The sequence below is a fragment of the Rissa tridactyla genome, chromosome 6 (genome assembly GCF_028500815.1).
Source record: "Rissa tridactyla isolate bRisTri1 chromosome 6, bRisTri1.patW.cur.20221130, whole genome shotgun sequence".
NCBI classification, from domain to species: domain Eukaryota; kingdom Metazoa; phylum Chordata; class Aves; order Charadriiformes; family Laridae; genus Rissa; species Rissa tridactyla.
The window spans coordinates 64,585,600-64,611,986 of record NC_071471.1 but is presented as its reverse complement, the minus strand read 5'-3'; the positions used below and the strand labels follow the sequence as shown (position 1 = coordinate 64,611,986).

The following is a 26,387-nucleotide window of genomic DNA, read 5'->3' as shown; positions in this document are numbered from 1 at the left end:
ATCCATACACAAAGCCATAAAGAGCCATCAACTAGTCCTCTAAAAACGATCATGCCTCTCATCCTCTTCTACCACTGTATTCAGATGATAAACGCTTTCCAAAAACAAAGCCAGGTGCTATCCACAAGTTATTCTCAACAGGGTCATCCACAAGTCCATTTCCCAGACTGCTCTGACACGTTTCTCAATTTTTAGTTCCCAGGACAAGTGGCTGTGACCTATGTGTTTATATTTGCAGCCTATGCATAAAATATGGACATGGACATTAGGGAAGGGAAAAACTATTTACGGTAAGAACAATAGTGGCAGTAAACAAGACAGGAAACACATTATGGACTCATTAAATTCCTTTAGATTTACAGCCTCCACAATCCTATAGGGAGGCTCTTCTGTAACTGCACAGCTCTAATGTTTGGAACCATTCTACAGACTGAAAGCTTACAGCCATCTAGCCTTGTCTTGAGTCTGTCTTTTACCTTAAACAGTTTTCCTCCAAAGTGTATTCTTATGATGTATTTATAAAAAACAATCTTTTCTGCTCTCAGCCACTCTATTGTGAAATAAAATACACCACATCCTTTTATTATCTCCTAAACGCTCCTCATGCTTCAGTTGGCCTTAATACCACTCACCACGTGGAGCCTTGTTTGAGTTTGCATTTCTTAAATATGTGTTGCCAAAATTCTGCAAAAATATCCAGGGCCTGAGAATGGCATCGATGCTTCTTTCTTCTTTTCCTTAGGACTGCATAGGCCACTTCCAGAGCCACGTGCCACTCCTGACTCAGACATACAAGCCACTATCATTTACAGCAACGTGCCTTCGCTTTGTAGGAGAAAATTCTTGTCACTTCCTAAGTGTATGACTTGCACCTTGTTCCATTAAACATTATCTCATGTTGACTGTCATTTCCAATCACCTCATTCTCCCTGAATGACAGTCCAGCCTCCTCCCAACTGGTTGTCAGCAAAGTTTTATGGGGCGCTTTTGTTACTATTCACTTCTGCTTTTGAACTCGGTTCACTGGGAACGAATTCTCTATTTTGACATTTGTGCTGCATACTAGCAGGCTTTGGTGCTTCAGAAGTAAACTTTTTTTTTTTTTAGCATCAACCTCCAAAGACCATCTTCTGTCCCAAGAAACTGAGCACAAACAGCCCTTTCCATTGCGCTGTTGCCCATGGAAACACAGTTTATCTTTAACATAATGATGCAAAAGTATTCAATAGTCTATTATTGACCTGATTCATTTACCGTAGGTGCCCCACTAGTCTATATGGGGGAGTATCCCCCAGAATTTTCCTCCCACTCAGCACGACTGCTCACACTAGACTGTGGGTGAAACAGACATAAAACCAAGGCAGTTATCAGATCAAGTAATGTATTTCAGTCTCAAAGGCAGGAATCTTTTAATTAATACTCTAATCTGAAATGCATAGGAAAAGGCAGGAGGCAGGGAGAGCACCTTGTCAGAGGAAGATTTCCAGCAAAATCCATGCATCTCAGCTATCAGCCTCAACCTGTATCTATTCAGCTACAATCAGCCATCTACCCCAACCAGTCTCCCAAGAGGCTGTTTCTCTACACTCTGCTACTTGTGATGTGGACTCCCTATGTTTCCAAATTGCTCTTCAGCTTGCGGCAGCTCCACCTTGCCCAGGTTCCTGAGCATCACCACCTGATCACACCTGCCTCACCTTTCAGACTGCTGCCTCCCTTGGCTTCTCCACTCCCTGACTTTCAGTTCAGAATCACTGTGGTGCTTTGTATTAGCACTGAGCAATGCATTTTCGAAACTGCCACCAATTCCAAACCTTTTTAGAAACCTCTCAAGTTTTACTTGTGGGGAAACGTTTTGGTTTCAGGTTGTGGGGGGGGAGTTTGGGTTTTTTTTGGCTTTTGCTTTTTTTAAATTCCAGCATCAGTATAAAAAAAAAAAAAGAAAAATCAATAAAATCAATCAACATTTGGAGGTAATAACCACTAGGGTCTCTATTCAATACACTTTCATAACACCAAAATGCAGCAACTCTTGCAACTCTTGCAATTCATTTAATTCATTTAGCAACATAGCAGCTATTCATATTATAAGATAGTATTAGGCACATTTTTTAAGATTGATCATTGCTTATGCTTTGTCCCACAAACAAAAAACTTAAGACTATTATGGAACAAAAGCCTGTTTTTAATTTTACAATATAATTTATAAATAACTTGAAGGTGCTTGGGACCAAGACATTAAAGGATCACATTAGCTGGACTTGAGAAAGCAACACGGTGATATTTAAAACTCAAATGAGAAAAACAGAATACAATACATACCTATATCATAGGCAAGAAAGTCAGCAGAAAAGCACTTTGCGCCGTTACTCAAGGAAGTATCATTGTGAGTGTTACCACCGAAAATGAGCATAGCTCCATTGATTAAGACAGCTGAATGAAGATACCTTGCAAAACCACTCTCTTTCAAAATAGTCCTGCAAAACATAAGAATAAATTAATACATACTAACACGTGTGAAACCACATATACACATTGAAAATATTTATAGTTGAAAACAATACAAAGTACAAGGAAAACAGTAAACTACAGCTATTACTCAATAAATATGATGAAATGTATTCTGATTGTTAAGATGAGTTTTCTTATGTTACAAGAAGTATACTTAGCATTCATTTAAAACATCATGTTGGGTTTTTTTATTAAAAATCCAGTTTGATAAATACTGTATCGGAAGTAAATTACATCATTTTTACCTTCTTCACAAGTAAATAATGATATGGTACATTTTACTCAAAACTGAATGAAAACGCATTTATATTATTAATTTACATTGTTATATGTTCTTAGCTATGTTGGGTTTTTTGCTGAAGAAATGCAATAAAGAATCCTTTACAATTCTTTAGCCCATCCTAGGTATTGGATTATTTTTTTTTATTAATTGAACACTCAGACCTGGAAAAGTAATGGTAGAAGCCATTCTAATTACAATGAAAAACACTTGCACCGCTTCATAAATATATTCAGGCTGGCAGACTGAAACACGCAGGATTTTAGTACAAAAAAATAAAAATAGTCCACGCACATGTGTCCATGGCAGGGGGTTGGAACTAGATGATCTTTAAGGTCCCTTCCAACCCAAACCATTTTATGATTCTATGGAAATAGAGCACCACATAAATGTGTTTTTCTAACCAGGAATTAGCTTGATACAGAATGTTTCCAATAGCTACCAAGAAAAACATGATATTTGGTTTCAACTCATCAGTTAACAACATATAAAATTAGGAATGACAAGGAACATAAGAACATGCTGTCCTTATCCATTCAGACTACAGGTTTCTTTTTGTCTTTTGTTTTAGCAGTTTTCTACAGCTCCTACCTCTTAACTTACATTAATTGCTATCCACTAGGCTCTATGTTGATTATCCTGCCTTGCAGCTGTCTACAAATAGTTGTCTTGATCATTAAAGGCCCAAGGAGCTTTACACTCTTCTGGAGAAAAATAAGGACTCTCTTCTCTCCACAGTGGATGTAACAGCAATCCCTGCAGTTTTTCTTCAGGCTGGTCACTTTTCTACTTGTCACCCCACTGCATTGCCCCAGCCCTGGCCCCATACTGTACAAGGGGGGGGTTCCCGAATTTTTGCATATTATGTGCTGAGTGTCATTCTTCCTGATAACAGTAACTTTTCCCTAAGATTCGGCAGAAGTGGAAGTGTGATACAGACCAAGTTTGTTAATTTGGCCATGATTTTCACTATTCATTAGCATCACTGATGAGAGCAATCTTCAGAACTCTCCAACACACATCAACCTCATGCAAATTATGTGAGTCTCAGCACACTTTACAGTGAATTCATTATTTATGCACATATACGTGTATCTGCAAACATTAGTCCATGTTAACTATAGCAATGCCAAGTGATGCAGCAGCATAATATTATAATGGTAACAGAAATACCCAGGAGCCAGCAGGTGCTTCCACTGTTTCAGGCCATTATCTAAGCCCAGCACCACGTTGCCCCCCAAATGCCAACTGCAGCAGTATGCAAGTAACACAAAGCAACGCAGGTATTACACACACTGTAATTCTCCATCATGTATTAGAAATAATGTTCACATTAGGAATTAAGTTATCACTCCCTCACATTCCAAGAAACATAAAGCTTATACCTAATTGATATGAAGAAACGAAAACCCACATGCCACTGAACAAAACAAGGAATCAGCTTTGTATGCCACGACTGAGTGAAGCATATGAACTTCAGCCAGATCAGACAGAAACAGAGAGAGTAATCAAGTGCAAGGGAAAAGCAGAGACAGTGAGGACAAGCAAATGCAAATGTGAAAAGAAAAAAAAAAAAAAAAACCAACATGCATATGGGCATGAGAAAGCCATCGTGGTTCCACCTCTTCCTCATACCCCACCTAGCCCGTGATTCAGGATCAGTTACCTCACTGAATGCTTTGAATACTGATTATAAGATGTCACAGCTACAGTAAACAAATATTTTATTACTACGTAAATGTCATTATCCCCATCCTCTCAGCCAGTTTTAAGTCCCACAGTACAGTTGACTGCTTGTGTAATGTAACTCATGAAATGAATGAGTTAAGTTCCCTACAAGCTGCAGAGAATTCCACAGTAGTCTATATAGAAGCATTTGTTATTAGCTTTTATATGAATAATGAATAAAAATATTCCAATAATTATGATTATATTGTTGAACAGACCATCAAAGGATACAATATCACTTTCTTCCAAAAATAGAGTATAAGAGAGCATTAAAATTCCAGCAATTTAAAAATACATTAAAAGGGACAGAAAATTCTTGTAATAATGTTTCCAAGTGCCACAAGTTAGTGGTATTCAAAATCAAAAGGCTCAGTGAAATCAAACCCACATTTCCAACATCTGAGAGCAAATCTTGTGTGCTTAAAGTTAAGCCATTAGTGCTCCACACAAATATTAAACTGCAAGAATAAAATGTTCTGAGAAATAGTTCTTGATCTCAAATCACCTCTAAGGTAAGAAAAAACATTTAAGGTCACTTTCTATACCTAACATATAAGTAACATTCATAAGTTACAATAAACTTGAAGGACAAGGAACTGAAAAAATAGAAAAACCAAGAACATCAATAACTAAGCATCCCTAGCCAATACCAGGAATTTTCTCTTCTAATTCTGATAGCTTTGTGAAAAATAACCTTCTACAGCTCTTAGGTTTCTCTACTTATTTATATAACAGGTACTTCAATGTGCATTCGCCATATATTCACACCACTTGGAAACAGTACACATGTACTATTTCTGCATAGTGGTATGTCTGGATAGAAGAACCTTCTCTTAATTTGTAGAACACGTGCCAAACTTCCTCCCTGCCATTCCTTCGATGTGTAACTCCATTAATCCACTGGCTAAAGTCTAATCCCTCATCACAGTTCTCCCATTTTGTTGCAGAGAACGCACTGTTCTCCACCATGCAAAGGATACAGAGGTACCTACACAACTTGACTAGAATCTTACTCTATGTTTATGCATGCTTTTTCAGTAACAAATAACTTAGTTTCCTACATTATAAATCCCACTTACCATGTCCGAGTATTAACTTCATATCTGTAAAGATCATCCACCAATCCATATTTATTGCCAGGTAATGCTTTGTATCCACCATGGACATAAACAGATTTTGTCAGTTCATCATAGACACTAGTATGGCCATATCCACCCTGCACAATTGCTCCTTTTGTTTCTGGTACAAGCCAAGAATTAGACCCTGGAACAGATGCACAAGAGACATAGGTTTAAGGCTTACGTTTTGCCAACACAAAATACTAGGAGTTTTAAGTGTACAAAATAATTTTCACTATAGTTTTAAATACAGCAATAACTAGGGACTTGTTTTAAGAAGTAATTTTATACCAATGTATGAAAATAGCTGCAATTGGATAACGTTACTAGACTACTATCTGCTATGCTTGATTAAATCACAAATGCGTCGTTTTTACAGGTGCCTGGCAGTATCTCATACTCTCCCATGGCCAAGTTCAGCACACACACAAAACCAAAAAAAAAAGCCCAAACCTGTTTGAAAATAGGAAATTAAGAGTTACAATTAATTCTCTCTCCACCTTAACTTTGTCCCGCCAGAGATGGCTGATGAGAATTCAGTGCTCCAGCTACTTCAGCTGCATTAGGAACACCTGTACTCAATCAAGGGGCAACTGCCTGGAGAAGCCTGGCAGAAACTGAACTGCTGTGAGTTGTGAGAAGCACGTAATATGAGGTAGCTCAAAGTACACATGGCTACAGATAGACATTTTGCTAGTAAACTGTGAAATTATTGAGCTAAAATCAGTTTCCAACTACTTTTTCTTAGTTATTTAACTGCAAATGTACCTACTCAGTTGCTGAAAACTCACAAAAGGATAATTTGATAGCAGCTCATTAAACTGGCACTTAAATCCACATTTTACGTCACATCATTAATAGCTGCAAAGAGACACCAAATAAAACCATTCACAATAGCTGTTATGACTGAAGAATAAAACACAATTGGAAACTCTTTTACCATAGCAATGAAAAAGGCAGAGAGGTTAAGTGACTTCTTGTCGCTTGTGTCCCTGAAATTTCCATTTTTTCCCCTCCAGCTTCCCAGCTGATGACACAAACCACAAAAAGAGCAAGCCAGGAGGCAAGTATTTCCTGTAAAAGCCAGCCTATTCAAAAGAGTCCATGCAGCCAGTTCTATGGTTGTGAAATGGAAGAAATAATTCACTTATAGCCTCTTCAAGATTATGTCAGAAGAATAGAAAGTGTGGACAAGGACTACCGAAATGGAGCAGTCTACCAATTCTTAACTTAAATTGGCTGCCATCATAAAGTTATTTATCCAAGGATAGTACACAACACCATACACCTTCCTTCATCTGAAAATTAGTTTAAGTTCTGTTTCAATTTTTACCTGATATTATGTAGGTAGTTTAAGATTAATTCTTTTTCCTCCGAATCCTTCTCTCCAGTGAAAAGACTCATGACTTTCAGTTATTACTATTTCTATTCTACTTTCATTAAATGGTTTTCAGGCACTGCCTCTATAAGCAAGTTACATTTTTTTCAATGAAGAGTGCTTATAGCTAGTTATAAAGTACAGATTAAACTGGAAGTCTTGTGCTGATTTTTTGTTTGTATGAATGCTGATATTTGTGTAACATACTATTTATATCTTACACAGTATATTTACATTACTTATATGTAGTGTAATGTAACTAGTATTTTATTCCAATCTCTATGTTGGATTTTATCAAGCTATTAAGAACCGCAACTCTGAACACAAAGATCAAATTTGTACCAATAATACTATATTTTACATACATATTACCTTGTTAACAGATAGATTTACTTCATACAATTTATGTAAGAGGGTTGGTGAGGAGTCAACCTGCAGATACATCTTTCCATCACAAACACCATCCTCATTTTTCATTTAAATAGCAATCTGTCCTAAAGATGTGCATATATACTTTTCAGGGTAAAGTGACTGTTCTCCACATAAATTTACACAATGGTGTTGATCATATGCATAATAGAACACTTTGCATTTATATCTGACTGGTTTATGTAGCATTTAGAACACTGTCATGGTAAAACTGCGTATTGCATAGCCTTACATGACTTGTGCAGAAATATGAATAGCTGCTCCTTCTTGAGCAACAAAAACCACGTGCTATGGATAACTACCTCAATTTGAGAAGAGAGGTCCAGCGACATCTTTCTGAAACAAAAGTCAAAAGCACTATTACAGTTTCTCCATTTCCCATTCTAAAATTTAGTTGAGCTGCCTGGATTTTGAATACTGTAATGTATATACGCAGTTTTGATCTCTTTCACACTTCTTCAGCATCTTGAATATTACATCATTTAGACAAAAATATACTTCTATCTGAATTTAAAGAAATTACTATGCATATGATTTGCCTTTTTTTAAAAGCAATTCATTGATATGTATCTTCACCTATATTTTTTTAAACAGAAATCCTATTTTTGTTGAAGGTATTTAACATAACTCTTCTCATACTCAAAGAGATGCCGCTCTGTCTATCATGAGATCAGATTAAGTAATTGGTTCACCAAATCAGTCATGCAAAACTTAAAAAGCCAAATATCAAAAGAGTTCTATGAATAAACAAACCAGAAATAAGGAAATGGGATTTTTTTTTATTTCCGGATTTCAGTTTGTAAGTCTAATAGACAGTGTAAAAATAAGGTCAAATGAATTTTGAAAAAATCACAAAAGAAAATCATTCCAGTAATAGGGACTCCTACTTTTCATTTCTAATTTGAGATTTTTCATCAACATCTAGGCAATCTTCCAGAGAATTCTAACACATAAAGTTTCTCTTGAAATGCTTAGGCAAGTCACTATGATAACATCAGATAATTAAATCTGTCAGATACTAAACAGCTGGACACAGTTACAGGCTGCAATATTCTGGTCACTTTTGTCAAACAAAAATCACGCACTTCACATCCAGCTTTACCATGACCATTTCCAGAAGACTGATCAAGTGAAAGAAAAAAAAGAAAAAAAAGTCATCTACATGTAAACAGAAAAAGAAATCACAGCTGAGAGAGAACCTAAACTCATTAATTTAATGCACTGAAGCTAGGAATATGACCCCATTCCAAAATTCTGACAGAAGCAGCAAGTGAAATTGCAGGCACCATAGCAAGCATTTTAAACATAGCTAGTTAGATATTTACCCAAAGAACAGTGATGATAGTGCTGACATTAAAGACCAGAGGGAGGAGACGCAAGATCTGGACAATTACAGACCTTAATCTCACCTCAGTAACATGCAAAGGTTTAGAACAAAGGGGTTTTTTTAAAACAGGATAAATAAGAAATGTTAAAATGATGGGAAACTGTTTCACTGGACAATATAAGCATACCAAACCATTTACATCACGTTTACCTAAAAAACAATTACCTAGAAAAGGGAGAGTTGGTGTTCTCAGTGTCTGGGCTTCAGTAATGTCCTTACTATAGTTTCACAATGGGAAATTAGTGAATAAACCATTATAATGGAATGGGATTCGGGCACTGAACAAGAAGTAGCAATGAACAATCTTGAGAGGTGCTGGAATTCCTAGAGACACTAGGATGAATTTTATGACACTGTCACAAATTTAAGGTGTAGTAATTGCATAAATTTAGAAACTATCAGTTCACAGAAGCAGCAGAAAAACATGCAGAATGAACTGGATGATCTTGGCTCTGAGAAAAAAGGGATCAAAATTCAACGACAAAGATATTGTGCACTGGGATTAGCAACATGAACTTCTATAAAATGGAAGGTCATCAGTTGATAACAACTGAGCGGAATGAGAAGGAGCACTGCTTCATCAGAGAAAACCTATGAGCCATTAATGACTTTCTCATGGATGCGGTACAAATGTCATTTTACTACATATCAAGTGAGGTGTTCCCAATAAAGTAGGATGAAGGTTGTTTAGCCAGGCACTGGTGAAATCTCACCTAGAATATCCCAAAGACGCTTCTAATCATCCATGTTCAAGACAGATTAACTCCTTGTGGAAAAGGTACACAGATAACTATTACGATGAGAGCGGAATAGATGAGGTTGCCTTAATTACTCTTTCAAAAGGGAGGACTGGTATCCATAAATATAAAAGAAAGGGAATTCCAGAAAGGGAGACGAGCTGCTTACATTAAACAATGTATCACCCAGAAAACAAGTGAATATAAACAGGCTATGGATTAGAAGATGGCTAGTCACGAAAATTATAATCAATTTTCCAATGACACAGTGAACAAAACCCAAACTTTCTAAGATTAATCCTCATATATTTTTGAAAGGATTACAAAATATGGTGTTTACATTAAAAAAGCACTGATTTTGATGGCAAAGGTGATAACTTCCAGTGTTTTGCTCACAGGAAGTTAATCATATCCAAAGATCTAACACCATTCCATCATCAAAGAATGCAAAGCAAGTGAAATGAGAGACAAAGCCTTGTTTTCTTTTTTTCAGTTCATTTCTGTGTATGAAAGTGATTAGGATGGCCAAATCAAGAAAAACTGCAACTTTGAGCATTGATCATTCAAAACAGAATCATTAAAATAGCATTTTGACATAAAGTTGTTTCTAAAAAAATGTTTGAAAGTATTTTTTTTTTTTTTAAAATATGCAGTAATTAGTCCCCTAAAAAAATCCAAGGAAAGGCAGATACATTGGCCTGATCTGTCCTTACCACAATACAACCTTCGAACAGATTTGGTAGAAAGAACATGTCCAAGAAGCACTTCAGTGTGCCATCTTCACTTCATTGCAATGATAAACTTTAACATTTTCCCAGCAACCATGAAGCTTATGCTAACTTACAAAAAAGAAGAAACTCACGTTACATCATAGGGCCATTTCTTTTAATACTATTTCGAAGAAAAGTTTTTAATCAAAAGCAACCTATAACCTACTTCTAAAGTCATAAAAAAATCCAGCCTAAAAAATAGTGTTATGCTGCTAATCCAAACAATTCTCTGTCTTCTAAAAAAATAAAATAAAATCACAGAAGACTTATTCAGAAGTTTCTTAATATATAAGAAGCTTTTACAAACCTCAGCTAAAACAAAACACTATTATTTTCACCTTGAGACTCACATTGAGATTCTTAGAAGGTTTATGAGCTATTGCTAACCTAAAGGGAAATAAATTTCCCTGGGGAGTAACCCAGAAAAGCTTTATGGTTCAAGTTAGTAAAATCATTCACATAATTCCCATACCAGGATTTATTGATTCCTCAAAAGTCGTAAGTCTCAGCATAGCAAGAAAGTACAACAGGAAGCTCTTTTGCTCCTGCAACAACCACCCTACCTTTGAAGTAAAAATGAAACCCTGTGCTTTTGCACAGTGAAATTCTGCCTACAAACCATGTCCAATTTTTCCAGAATTTATTTGACTTTAATAGAAATTACTTTCTTCACTAACCAGACAGTGTCAGAGAAATTTTCAGACCATGCACACATTCGATTCACAAGTTTTGTTAAAAAGAACTGCATATCTATGTGAAAAGCTGGTGAATCCACAAATAATTAAAACTTCTTTAGACGTTTCTTGACCCAAACCCCAAGAAAATCAGGGTCACAGTATGTAAAGAAGGCTTTAGCACCAGAATTCCATATATCAGGTTCAAAGTCCATTAAAAGGACTGGATCACTAGAGGTTTCAATTCACAGAAACCAAAGGGTAAGGTGCCTCTTTCTTTCAGTAGGCATCTGGTAAATGCTTGAAAAATAGCCTACATTAGGACTAAAAGCCATGGCTGATAACATTTAGAAAAAATAATGCAGTACAATTTGAAATATTAAAGCAATGTATGTTTTAAAAGCCATCAGATAGAGAAAATTGGACTCTGATTTTTCTTTCCGTAATGTCAGAAACCCTTTTTTATAAAAAAAATTCTTTCCTATTCAGGTGGGCTCACAGCAATACTTCTATCACTTCCTATGTCTTTTAAGTTTGGATTCTGAGCTGCTAAAGTCCCAAAGAAACTAGCAATTCTTAGTTGAAACCACCATCTGGAATTTTATGGTTAAAAGTGATCCTACAGCTGCAAAACTGTAGATAAATGCTACAGCTGACAGAATTTAGGAAAATTTGCCACAAAATTCATTCAATGTAGAGGGGAGAGGAAGGAAGGAGACTCAATGAGGTAAAATGAAACATGAGAATTATCCACGGCAGAAATGGTTCAGTTCCAACACACACACCATGTTCTGCAAAGCACTGCATGCGCCAATAATCCTTCATCACATGAGTAAACTCACTGAAATCAATGGTTTTCCACAGTAATACCATATATTGTTACAAGTTTACTTTATATTTGATGCAAGTGAAGCATATTTTCTCTAACAAACTAAATTTCTCACTGGTATGTGATAAAACTATCATCTCAGAAAGGAGTCTTAAAAACTTGAGAATAATTCAGACCCATAATAGCTGCCAGAGAAATAAGTGCTTTCTCCTACTCAAAGCTCATCACCACGGTATGAAAGGTTTGGAGTATTTTTTCTTTGTTTGTTTGTTTTCTATATGCTTAGTTATAGTCTGTTTCATTAATCCTCCACAAACATAGCTTTAAGATTAAAAAAAAAAAAAATTTAAAACAGGAATAAGTTGTACATTTCAACCATAAAGACAGCAATAAAATCCACCAGATAGAAAATTTTACATTACAAAGTGAATCATTCGTAATTAAACTAACCACAGTAACAGGTGAGAAGAATATTGGTACTTCTACTCCAGACTAAACAAGCAGCATGTGAAGGAGCAAATAATTCAAAGTTCCAGTAGACATTACAGTGAATTAGCACACAGAAAACTAAAACATCATATTTTTGTCTTCAGGAAAAAAAATAAATTCTCTCTGGTACGTTAAAAAAACTTTCAGAAATTAAGTTTTTCAATAAACTGACCTTTATACTTAACAAATCTCAGAATGATGTTTCACAACAATATTGTAAGACCAGATCTTTATACTAGTTTTGTGCAGTTCAATCAAAATTTTCAATGTAGATAAAGCACATCATGGTGCTCTTCCTCTTATTCCCATTTCCTTTTATCCTTTTTCAACATTGTTATAAAATTTCAATGCTACGGTCAGAGATAATGCCAGGAAGCATAAGAAACCTTTGAGTTTTTAAGTGATTTCCCCAGCCCATGAGTCTGCTTAAATAGTGTTTATATACATACATGCAAAAAATGTTAAATGGAACTATTAAAAACAAATTGTTATGCCTTAAACTATAAATATTACTTTGACATTTTGTATTATACATTCCATGATCACTTAAATAACCAAGGGACTCAGATCAATTCCATAAAAAATAAGGAATCAAAATAAGTAAGAGAAGGTTATAATTTTAATTAGTGGACATATAAGTATTTCTAAAAATGTATCAGAAGGTGTAGATTTTCACGTTTACTCTATTGAAATAATATCTTAAATGCACCATGTATAAGATAAAAAAAAATTCTCTTGGTTTATTTCATTCTAGTATTTAAAATCACCCCTAGCAAAAGCTTGCACTTCTCAAGGGGAATCCCAGACACACATGGCACGTTCTTTACAAAAATTAGTGTTCATTTTCTCTTATTTCTTCTGGTAGCAACATGAATACACTTCAGAGAGAACCCTACATACAACGATGAACTAAGTTATTACATTATGGGATAGCTAAGCTGCTCTCCATCATCTTTGAAAGGCCATGGAGAACAGAAGAGATGCCCGAGGACTGGAGGAAAGCCAATGCCAGTCTTCAGAAAGTTCAAGGAGGAGGACCTGGGACACTAAAGGCCATTCAGCCTCACCTCCATTCCTAGAAAGGTGATGGAACAGCACATCCTGGATGCCATCTCTAAGCATGTAGAAGAAAAGAAGGTTACTGGGAGCGTTCAACATGGATTCAACCACGGGGAAATCATGCTTGACCAATCTGACAGCCTTCTACGATGGCATGACTGGCTGGGTAGATGAGGGTTTACCCTCAACTTCAGCAAGGCTTTTGACACTGTCTCCCATAATGTCCTCACAGATAAGTTTAGGAAGTGTGGGCTAGATGAGTGGACAGTTAGGTAGATTGAAAACTGGCTGAATGGCAGAGCTCAGAGAACTGTGATCAGTGGTGAGAGTCTAGTTGGAGCGCTGTAACTAGCAGTGTTCCCCAGGGGTCAGTACTGGGGCCAGTCTTGTTCAGCGTATTCACCAATGACCTGGATGAGGAGATAGAGTGCACCCTCATCAAGCTTGCTGATGACACAAAACTGGGAGTGGTGGCTGACACACCAGAAGGCTGTGCCGCCATTCAGCGAGACCTGGACAGGCTGGCGAGTTGGGCAGAGAGGAACATAATGAAGTTCAAATAAGAGTGAGTGTAGGGTCCTGCACTTAGAGAGGAATAGCCCCATGCATGGGTACAGGTTAGGGGTTGACCTGCTGGAAAGCAGCTCTGCAGAAGGGACCTGGGAGTCCTGGTGGATAACAGGTTGACCATGAGCCAGCAATGTGCCCTTGTGGCTAAGAAGGCAAATTAAAGGGGTGCATTAAAAAGAGCGCGGCCATCAGGTCAAGGGAGGCCATCCTTTCCCTCTACTCTGCTCTGGTGAGGCTGCATCTGGGGTACTACGTTCAGTTCTGGGCTCCCCAGTTCAAAAAGGACAGAGAGGGAGTCCAGTGGAGGGCTACTAAGACGATCAAGGGACTGGAGCGTCTCTCTTATAAGGAAAGGCTGAGAGATGTGGGTCTGTCTAGCCTGGAGAAGTCTGAGAGGGAATCTCATCAATGCTTATCAATATCTAAAGGGTGGGTGGCAAGAGGTGGCCAGTGACAGGCCTGGGTGGCCAGTGACAGGACAAGCGGCAATGGACAAACTGGAACACAGGAAATTCTGTCTCAACATGAGGAAAAACTTCTTTAAGGGCGACAGAACACCGGAACAGGCTGCTCAGAGAGGTTGTGGAGTCTCCTTCTCTGGAGATATTCACAAAACCCGCCTGGATGCGCTCCTGTCCAGCCTGCTCTAGGTGAACCTGCTTTGGCAGGAGGTTGGACTAGATGATCTCCAAAGGTCCTTTCCGACCCCTACCATTCTGTGATTCTGAAAATCAGATTGAAAGTATTACAGCAACATTAAAGAACCTTTACGATAACTAAATCATTGTAGTAAGCACTGTTCATTGTATTCTGTTTTGCTCTTTCTTTTTTTACTCTGCTAATTCTTTGGTTTTGAGTCTACGTACTCTGTGGTATAAAACAGTAAGTTTCATCACAACAATAACCACTGCACGGGATTTCTGGTTTCAACCTTACCCCCGTGGCCATGTACAAAATAACAGATAGCCAAAGCAATTATACTCCAAACGTGCATGAAATGCTACTGCTTAACAAGAAATCTGATCTACATAATATGAAGGAAAAAGGCTGAGGTTTTATTTATTTTGCAAAATACATATTTTCTTTCCTCAAACAGGAGTATCTTTCACTTAAAAAAAAAAATCAGGATTTTTTTTATCAATACATGATAAAAATTATTTGAAAGTGACTTACTGATGTAGTATTCTTGTACAATGCTTGTGTATCCATATATGGCAGAATATCCGAAAATTATAATCATAACCACATCTCTGCTGTCCAGCTCTACTATGTGTGCCGAATGACCTTCCACAGCATATTGTTGGCCATGTACAAGGACTGCAGGAGTTCTGGTACTCCACGTTTGACTGCGTATGTTGAAAATCCACAGCTCATCAGTAACATTGCCATTATTTGTTTCGATTTTGCCTCCATACATGTAGATGTCTTCCTGTAAAAATTGGAAAGGAGAGAAGAGAAAGCAAATAATGGATTACACAAAGATAACATCTGAACTGCGTACTTCTGTGCTGCGTAATATTTCATAACCGAACAATCTGATTTAAATCTTCACATTTAATCTTACATTAACCAGCTCAACATCAGACACTAATCCCAGACAATGATATTTAAACTAAACTAACAATGATGATAAGGAGACTATTTCTCTGAAAAATAAACCCAGCCATGAAAATTACACCAAAATGAATCTCAACCGGATTACTTCAAGCAGAAAAACTTTAATTACATGGCTCTTCTAATTCAGACTGCAGCATTCTATTAAAAAAGAACCTGAACAGAAAGGATATTATATTGTTTTCTTAAGGAACAGTTCACAGAACTAAAATGTGATTTTCCACACACTCAGTCTATAGGGATTTCATTCAGCACGTGCACAAGAGAGCAAAGTAACTGAAGTCCTGAGAAAATTCACAGTCATTAGAGCCCAAAGAAAAGGGAGAATGTGCGTATAGCATCCTCTCGGGCACATTTGCTAAAATCAAATCCCATAGGGGAGTACTTTGAGTTCTTTTAAAGGGATGCAAAACAGACTTTCCAGTCTTCGTGAACCACACACCTCAAACAGCAATGCCACCTGTTTTGGAAAGTAATGAATGATTTACTTAAATATTGACTGAAAGTAAATCCTACTAAATCTCAAACTTCACGTAGAGTTGCAAGCCAAGGCATACAAAGTCACAGAACAAATTCCAGCTTGTTGGCTTCACGGACTGCCTCAAGGACAGTTTATCCTGGGTAGGAAAAAAACTGCCTCTGGTCCAAGAATAATACTTAGTCTTTGCTAGGACATGCTAGAAACACATACACTCTGCATCCCATCTGCACGGTATTTGTACAGTAGGGAGTTGTCTTCTGCACACTGTAATGTAATATCCTAGAGTTTACCCTAAATTCAATCTTACCTGGTTGAAAAACAAAAGGATGCTGCAGGCTTAGCACATGTGGCAAAGTTTTGCTTGGCACAGAACACTGACCCTCAGAAAAAGAGAATAGAATATAAAGAAACTACCAAATATAAGAAGTTTGGATCAACCATGCAGAAATTTCAGACTTATTGTACAAGGACCTGATGGGATCTAAACGGAAATGTAAACTGCAAGCTATTATCATCACACACATCAACAAAGATGAACTCAAATTGGCACGTATGTAAACTATAACGATCAGTAGAACAACAGTCTATTTAGTCCAGCAAAACAAAGGCTTGAGAGGGTTATAATGCTGTCTATATACCTATAGGTGATGGAAAACAACCAGTCCAGGACCACAGGAAAAACTTCCTCATTATTCAGAGAGATCAGTCAGTAAATGACTGATCTGTCTTTAACCGTACACCTAAAATTTCTGCAAGATTTTCAACTATTTTTTCAGTTGATGCAGGTAAACATTTCTTGATTTGGAATTTAAATAACTGCTATGCAATGATACTTTGTGTTAACGATTAGTTTGGACTGGGGGTATTTGAACACAACATGTTCACATCCTTCTGTAGGAATTTGCAGTAGAATTAGGTTATATACCTAATAATATATACCTAATAATTTAGGTTATATTTGAACCCATTCTTTTCCTATGAGATATAACAACATTTCAAAGAGCTTGGTGAAGACCCACAAAAGCTGTACGGATACTGCGCGCTGATCCAAAGGAATGGCTTGAGAAAATATTCTTCTTAAAAGAATCCTATATGGCTCATTCATCACACTGACATATAAGATCTCAAAAAGTAAATCAGCATCACTAACTTAGTGGACTAAGTATTTATTTATTTATTTTTAAATGCAGTTAATGGACTACAGCAGAAAGAGAGAGCTAATTAGGGAGTTGCAGGTGCTGTATAACAGTATTTGAAAAAAAGATTTCTGACACTGAAGAAACACAGTACACAAAAAAGGTGACCTAAAGAGTTGCATGAACTTTGAAACAATTACTCTGACAGCTGACAGTAAGAAAGTCCTCCTCACAGTTCTGCTTAAATGATTCAAAGTTCAGATAAAGGAACACTTCTGTGAGGAGCAATCTGTATAAGTGACACAGCAGATCCTGTACACAAGACTATTCACAGAGAAAAAGACAAGGAGGTCATGACAACTGCTTTATCAACCACAAAAACTGATTTAACTAAGCTTCACTCAGGGCTATTTCTGAGATTAAGAAGCTCCTAGTGCTGCTGAAAAACACTTCAGAAGTTAGTGATGATCAGCTGAACATGGAGAAAGAAAGGCTCACAGACCAAAGTCAGTGGATGAAATACAGAATGAAAAAGTGTTACATGTATATTTACGCAGGACAAAACCAACGTCCTAGGAACATAACAGTGGACATAACATCCCCATAACATCCTCATTAGGAAGCTGAGGAAGTATGGGCTAGACGAGGTGACAGTGAGGTGGATCGAGAGCTGGCTGAGTGACAGAACTCAGAGGGTTGTGATCAGCGGCACAGAGTCCAGTTGGAGGCCTGTAACGAGTGGTGTCCCTCAGGGGTCAATACTTGGACCAATTTTGTTCAATATATTCATTAATGACCTAGATGAGGGGACAGAGTGTATCCTCAGCAAGTTTGCTGATGATACCAAGCTGGGAGGGGTGGCCGACACTCCAGAGGGCCGTGCTGCCATCCAGCGTGACCTGGACAGGCTGGAGAGCTGGGCAGAGAAGAACCTAATGAGGTTCAACAAAAGCAAGTGTAGGGTCCTGCACCTGGGAAGGAAGAATGCCAAACACCAGTATATGTTAGGGGCGCACATGCTGGGAAGCAGCTCTGAGGAGAAGGACCTGGGGGTCCTGGTAGACAGCAAATTATCCATGAGCCAGCAGTGTGCCCTTGTCGCCAAGAAGGCCAATGGCATCCTGGGCTGCATAGGGAAGACTGTGGCCAGTAGGACGAAGGAGGTCATTCTTCCCCTCTACTCTGCACTGATGAGGCCACAACTGGAGTACTGTGTCCAGTTTTGGGCTCCCCAGGTCAAGAGGGACAGGGAACTACTGGAGCGAGTCCAGCGTAGGGCAACCAAGATGATTATGGGACTGGAGCACCTCCCTTATGAGGAAAGGCTGAAAGAGCTGGGACTCTTTAGCCTGGAGAAGAGAAGGTTGAGGGGGGACCTGATTAATGTTTACAAGTATCTAAAGGGTGGGTTTAAGGAGGACGGAGCCAGGCTCTTTTCAATGGTTCCCAGCGACAGGACAAGGGGCAATGGGCACAAGCTAGAACATAGGAAGTTCCGTTCAAATACACGGAAAACTTCTTTACAGTGAGGGTGACAGAGCACTGGAACAGGCTGCCCAGGGAGGTTGTGGAGTCCCCTTCTCTGGAGATTTTCAAGACCCGCCTGAATGCAGCCCTGAGGGATGTGCTTTACTCAATCCTGCTCTAGCAGGGGAGTTGGACTAGATGATCTCTAGAGGTCCCTTCCAACTCTGAAGATTCCGTGATTCCGTGACATTTATCTGGAAGCCTGAATCAGGAAGAGACAGTATTAAAGAGTCAAGTGCAAATGGACCTGAGCAGTCTAAAAACTGTGACAGAAAAGAAGGAATCCCCTTATAAACTTATACTACCTTTATAACTTATAAATTAAGTATAAATTAAGGTATATGCTAAAGGTGAGGCTTTCCGACAGACATAATACACAATATAGTTTCAAGAGTGCTAGTACAGAAAAACTGCTGACCTTTAAATGAATAAAGCATACCAGATATTTTTTTTATAAGAAGATAGCATGCCACAACAGGAATGAGATGAAAACCACCACCAACAACAAAGTATAGAACTGAGAGTCCTTGTGAAATTAGTGAGGAAAGCGTCAAGAATCTGGCCCAGATGGAAGATGTTAAAAATTATAACTCCTCAGCCTGGAAGAGGGACAAGACCAAGAGGCAGACTGTCCAAGGAACAGATAACAAAACAACAGGCAGATAAGCACCAAGAAGACAGAAGGCCTCCAACACCCTCATATTTTGCAGTTGTGATACCACGTGTCAAAAGCAGCACTTTTAATCACAGTGGCAGACAGCGAAGGAGAGCATTAACCTTGGTGATTTTAGATATATTACTTCACATTAATAAAATTATCTAAGAAGTTACAAAAACCTTTAAAGGCCTGTGTTTTTTCGATGAAAATTTCATATAAATATTACCATATGCAAATCAAAGTATGCAGAACTACAATGTATACTGAACTTGCAATTCAGAGTTCCTCCTCACTAGGGAATTCCAGCAAAAATGAGAAATTTCTTGCTGTAAAGCGAGCAGCTTGCAGCTCACTCATTCATGACATTCCCACCTACAGATCACATCAGATGTTTTTTTGGCAACTGTTCAGGTGCAACCCAACCAAACAGCAAGCGTACCTCCTGTTAGTTTCAATGGAACCATAACTTTCCAATAGATGTTTCCATTTTCTCAAATCAGCTTTTTCCCCTGAGAAAATTATTTCAATAGAAATTTCTGATGAACCATAATGATAAAGAAAGATGACATAAGGTATATGAGCTGCAAAAATTGCTTGTGCATATCGGGCAGAGAGGATGACAGCAGAAGGCAGGAATCATAAGACCCAAGTCAGGATTTGAACAAAAGAGTTAAATCACATTTATCAAGAGAAAAAGAAAATATTTGTTTGATCTAATATTTCTCTTACAGAGTAATGATTGACACAGACATTTCAACTAGCTGAAATGGAAACAAGAGAGTAACTCAAATACAGGAGAAAAACTAAACTGTCACAATTTGGAACGCCTGCTGGAGGAATTAAGATAATTTAAGGCAGTAAAATTCCTCAAAATTTCTTCACCTTATTGATATCATCATCATCTTTGAAGAAAGCGTTTTTTAAATAATCAAATAATTCAAAATTAAATGCCTGATGGGAGAGGGTAAAAAAGAAACAGCCAGACTCTTCTCAGTGTTATCCAATGAACAGACCAGAGGTGATGGGCATAAATTGGATTACAGGACTTTAGACCTAAAAAAACCCATTTATTTTTACAGTGAGCACGGTCAAAGACTGGAACAGGTTGCTCAGAGATGTTGTGGAATGGAATACCCTTGGAGACATTCAAAACTCAACCAGACGATGCCTGGAGCAACCTGCTGTAGTTGACCCTGCCTTGAGCAGAGAGGTTGGTCAAGATGATCTCCAGGGGTCCTCTCCAACCGCAACTATTCTTTACGAGTCCATGATAACAAATGTTTAATATAGGCACTCCTCTGGAGAGCCTCTTCCTTATTTAATTTTCTAGTACAAAAAATTCCAAAAATAATCCACTGGATGATGATGAACAATATCCAAATCGTAAAAGTAAAAATACTTTTTCTCTTTAAAAAGAAAAAAACAACAACAACAAAAAAAACCCCACACCAGACTTCGAAAAGTCACTTTGTGTGACTAAAGAGACCGCACAGGAAAAACTTAAAGAGTTCTGGTAAACAAATGGCAATATGCCTAGCAGTCTGAACTTTATAATTTGAGGGGAAAATTCTTTTAGAAGCCTGAAAGAGAATAAAATCTTTCAATGTGCATTTATACTTAGACTTACAGTAACAAAGAAAGTCAGGATCTACATGAAAGCATGAATTCCTGTAAATTAATAAAGGCTCCAAATCCAAAAGTAAATCCTCCTTTAAGTGAGTAATCATAAACTAATATGGTGATTTCTGCATTCAAAGATTCATAAAAACTGAAAAGGTAATGCAGAACATTTCCACAAAATAGATAAATGAAGACTTATCTTTAATAGAGGTAAAAAGATAAAAAGTTGCAGAACGGTCTGGTGATCCAGTATGCTTTACTTCAGCTGTCTCATTTTCCTGACTTCCGAGTACACACTTGGTAATTCCTGAAAAATCATGCCCCAACAGTATCACCTAGCTTTTGCACAGTAGTTTTAACAAGACTTCAAATCAGAGCATTGTACAGTGAGACAAAACTGAAACAGAGCAAGGAAGGTACTCAACAAGAGTAACACCAGAAGAGCAGGTAAGAGCACCCACTTGTTTGATAAGTCCCAGTCAACAGACTATACAGCAGACCAGAGTAACTCTTCTACATACTTCACGTTGAATCCTGAACAACGAGACGGCCCAGGTCATTAGCTCCTTTGACCTTGGACAGGCTCTCTTCCCTATATCATATCTCAGTGTTAATACTGATTTTGTATTTCATATAAATGCAGCAATTCAAGACTTTTCTAAAACTTATCATTTTTTTTTTATTCTTTAGACTTAGCTATTTTTTCTTTTTCCTAAAAGAACAATACTTATCAGTTGCTCTGACTGTACCTGGGAACGCTACACTGTTATGCAAATCCTGCCTGCATTCCAAAAGAATCTTATCGGTAGTTACCACAAAAAAAGTGTAAAGGAAGTGCAATAAGGTGGTAATTTATAATCCATTTCTAATGAATTGGAAGTAAATTAATCATGCTAAAATAACCACGTAGTTATCTTTTTGTATTTCTTAACTGTATCATGGCTACGGAGAAAAGTCTGTGTCTGAGAAACAAGTTTTCTGCCTTAATTCTTATATAAACCCAATCTGTTCCTGAAAGCTTGGCCAAAGAAACACTACTCTCAAACCACATGAAAAACAGTCATTCTCCATTTTCTTGAAGCAAGACTATCAATCTGTCTTCCTCCCACAAACTGTACCCATGCACTAGTATAAAATTAACTTTATGTAAACTAATAGGACTCAGAAATTCATCAGAACTTTTGTTCTCTATACTTGCCTGAAATTTCTAAGAGTTTACTCAAATCTGTACATAATTAAGAAATTTCTGGAAATTTTTTTCAAGCAAAATATAAGTAAGACTCAAAAAAGTCATCTGGCAATATAACTCATCACAAGCCTGTTTTCTGCATTCAGTACATGCTATCTAGTTTAGGACTGTGTAACATCTCCTCTTCCTTTCCCCAGGCCACTACCTCCTTTAACACGGTAACAGCATCAAGAACATTCTTTTATGTGTTGTATCAAATGAAAAAAAAAAAAAAAAAAAAAAGGGATAGTCAACATCTCTACTTGATCCCATAATCCAGTAGAGCAGGACTGACAGACTGGAAAACAGCCTTCACTTAACTCCTCCTCCTGCAGCCTGTTTTATTATTCTAGGCTTATTGTAGAACTAGACCCTCACTGAACAAGAACCTGAACCTGGTAAGTTACATGAGGAGCATATTAGAACCTAAGCTTCCCAACAGGACCAAATACAAGTCCCAGGCAGTACATACTGCAGCAATTTGTATGTCGGGAGGTTAGCCTAATCAAGAGTGCTATCACTTTATTTCTTCATTACTTCCAGAGTTTTCCACATTGTTGCTAGCTATAGTTAAAGGTATTAATTCATTATTAATTCATCATAGGACCTAACTTCTTTTCATGGACGACAGTGCCATTCAAAATAATGTAGTGTGCTTTTGGCAAAAAAAAAAAAAAAATTTTGAAATTTACTTGTTTCTGTGAACATTCTTATTTTTGGCAGAAAACTAGGCTGAAGAAAAGCATGCAAATAAAACTATGTGAACAGAGCTTTCGAAAGTGCTGGAGTTATAAGCTCAAATTTTAGCAAAGGTTTCAGTCTGATCTTTTGTACATTTAATATTTGGACTAAACATATCGGAAGGAAGGAATAAGTAACAGAGACTGCATAGAAAAGTATGCATCTGCTCTGAGATCTGCTAGACATAAAAACTGATCATGCTTAGACTTCAACTTTCAAACCAACTGGAATATAATGTTGAAACAACGAATGAAAAATGTTGCACTTTTACATACAGGAACCAATCTCATGATAAGTAAGGTCCACTTAATTGAAGAAGAACTCCAAATAGGCTTTTATCTAGACTACATGCAAAAAGCGTACGACAGCTTATCTTACCTACTTCTCATATACTTCTGAGGTCTGCAAATCACAATTAGAAAGCAAGTTGTGCATTAAATGTAATTGAAAGTCATCGAATAATAAAACTAAGCAACTTGGTAGTACAACCTGCTAATAATTATTAATAGTTGGAAAAGACTTTTACATGCCTATTGCTGTTCCAAATTATACTACAACAGCAAAACCACACAGGCATTAAAAGAATAACAATAAACCAATTGGTGAAAGATTTTGCCTCACTCATATTAAAGCAGAAAAAGTTTTTACTCTTTTTCGTTTTGTTAATGCTAGCTTTTGATTAGACTAATAAAAAAATACCAGAAGAGACTCAACATCAATACCAATTCATTTGGAAGAGGAATCAAAACAATTACCCTTTTTTAATAAAGCTTTAAAATTGGAAGTAACATTCATAAAACTCAAATGAGTCAAATTATATTTGACTATGTATAAAATGGTCCGTATACCGGAAAACATCTTTACGACTACTACTACGTCAGCCTGCCTGTTTGCTTCATTCCTATTGCCAAATCTCAAAGGAAACAAATCTCAGTGCCCAGTCATCCTCCCACTGTCCTGGGACCACCAGTAACAGTTCAATTACAAGGCTGCAATCTGGGATACAACCACAAGCTCACGACCGAGTAAACTCCCCGCGGTGACCATATACACCATATGGCCGCATCAGTGACCACACACAGCTGTAGGCAACTTCCTTTCTCCTTTATTCCAGGGATCCAGTATTTTTCAATATACTGTTTAACTCCCTATCTAATCACTGTTTAGCAAAGCTATATGTACCTATTTTAAAAACCTCACAACCCATTTCCTCTAGTCTCTTTATAATCCTATTTCTTATATGAATTATTTCAAAGTATGCTGACATTTTTCAGTATCGAGGTGCCAGGAACAATATACAATCTCTGACATACAGGAGAACCAATTGTTAACAGAGATAGGTAGCACCTTTCCAATAACCAGTCTGAAGAGGCACTGAAGGTAATACTATTGAACAGTTTAGTTGGTCTAGAAGCAAGAACATTTTTATACTCTCTCCTCTATAAACGCATAAAAAGTCTTAGTCACTTGCTATAACTATACATCAGTGGGAGTCTTCTGATCCTTTTTTCTTCAGAATAAAGAAGTACAGTACTTCAATTTTAACTAAAGAAGCTTTCTGAGGGAAATGGGCACAGTAACTTATTTCATTCTCCACACAGTCAATTATATAGCTTCAATTTACCTTGCACCACAATCAGGCAATACTAGCTCTGTGCTCTCACTCCAGTCTAGCGCTAGGCTTTGAAATCTCAGGAGCTCAAGTAAAAAACTTAATCTAATTTCTTCTCTGTGGATATTTTTTTCTCTCAACTATAAAGGAAATGTTACACAATGACTAGACACTGCTAAAACACAGCTCAAAGCTGCCATCTCTAGGTATTCTGTTCTACTACTCTTGACACTAAATTGTTTTTGTGTATTTTTGAAGAGACTGAGCATCTAAAAGGAAAAGTATCCAAAGTTTATCCTAACAAGTTGATTTAAGAACTTATTGCAAAACGATGTTCTTTTCCACCTGAAATTTCTTCAACTTAACATGATCAGCTCCTTTTGGACCATGTAATTTTTGACATTCGACATAATCACTAGTACAAGCAATATATTAGTTAATTATTTGACATGAGTGGTGCTGTCTTCATTATTAGTGAATTGTAACTACTAATTAACACGTGTCTTTGACAAGAGCAATAGCTTCTTCACCACATATTTGCTTGTAGCTTTCATTAGTACTAACAAGACTTGCATTTCCTCACTGAGATCCAAAAAGAAAAAGGAGTTAACACAGGTCTATTATATTTAATATTTTCTGGTAAAAGTATCTCTAAAATGGTTACCCTTTAGTCTGCACTATCTCAAGAAAAATCACTGTCAAATAAAAAGGTTAAATGATATTTTAAGCCTTTATTCTGAACGGCTAAATGATACATTACTTGAATGTTTCACAACTAAAAGGCCCACGTTCTACAAGAACTGTAATAACTGAAGATACCGGTCAGAAAGGTCTGACCTTTCAAAGAACAGATAATACATTAATAATGAATCACGAAACTGACGAGAAGAAAAGCAATTCTTGAGTTGATGTTGGGGTATGCACAGGATCTAGTTCATATTACTACTGAAAAACACCTCTACAATATTAACCATGCCATGTACACATACAACATCTCTGGAAGGCCAACAGATGCCAGGGAGGCAAAAAAAACCCACAAGACGAAAAACAGAAAACAAAAAAGCCAACCAAACCTACACTTCTGCTTAACTTCAAAAGGAGCACTACATGAAAGGAAGACTGATCGTAAAAAGAAATTAAACGGTACGACTAAAAGGATAAAATCTTCAACGAAAATATGAAGATATTTTAAGGACATCTCCTCAGATCACATGAATGCTTCCCATTTAAAAAACCCAAAATTTCCCAACAAATAACAAAATAAGTAAAGCTTAACTGAACAGGAGGATAACGGAGACTGTTGGAAAAAAAAGTATACTTCAAAATAAAGGTTAAAAAAAACTCCAGCAGAGACATATAAAGGCAAGCCATGAAACAGTTTAATGAGCTGCCTGCAAAATTATATATAAAGTACTAATACATCATTTTTCAAATGCATTAGAAACACAGCCAACTAGATATTTTGTGGTGCCAACAGACAGTCTGAAGGAGTACTCTGAGAACATAAAGCCATAGCAATAAACTGAAGTTAATTCTCCCCTGCAAGTTCTTCATGCTAGACTTTTCCATATCAGAAATTAATAACAGAAGGTTAGAGTTCAAAAAAAAAAAAAACAAAACAAAAAACAAAAAAACCCAAAACCAAACCAATCAGCAACAAGTCACCAGGATAAGTTCTGAAGGAATTAAAGAACAAAACAGCTGACCCCTGTCCATAGTGTATAACTCCCCTCCTTAAAAATGTGTCAGTACCAGAAGACTGAAAAGCAACAGGCAGAAAGGACAGAATACAGTGAACACAGACAGACTGA

At 37.2% G+C, this 26,387-nt stretch overlaps 1 protein-coding gene across 6 annotated transcripts in view; it reads right to left on the bottom strand.

The window, feature by feature from the left end:
* ATRNL1 (attractin like 1) overlaps positions 1 to 26,387 on the bottom strand; it is a 523,801-nt gene that overhangs the window by 429,989 nt on the left and 67,425 nt on the right. For all 6 annotated transcript variants that reach the window (XR_008467222.1, XR_008467223.1, XM_054207467.1 and 3 more), the window contains exons 8-10: positions 15,133 to 15,388; positions 5,599 to 5,782; positions 2,323 to 2,477 (exon numbers count right to left, since the gene is read on the bottom strand). Coding sequence is in view for 4 of the 6 variants with exons in the window: in XM_054207467.1 (XP_054063442.1) it covers positions 2,323 to 2,477; positions 5,599 to 5,782; positions 15,133 to 15,388 (595 nt within the window). In the remaining 2 variants the exon portion in view is untranslated. The remainder of the gene's footprint in view (positions 1 to 2,322; positions 2,478 to 5,598; positions 5,783 to 15,132; positions 15,389 to 26,387) is intronic.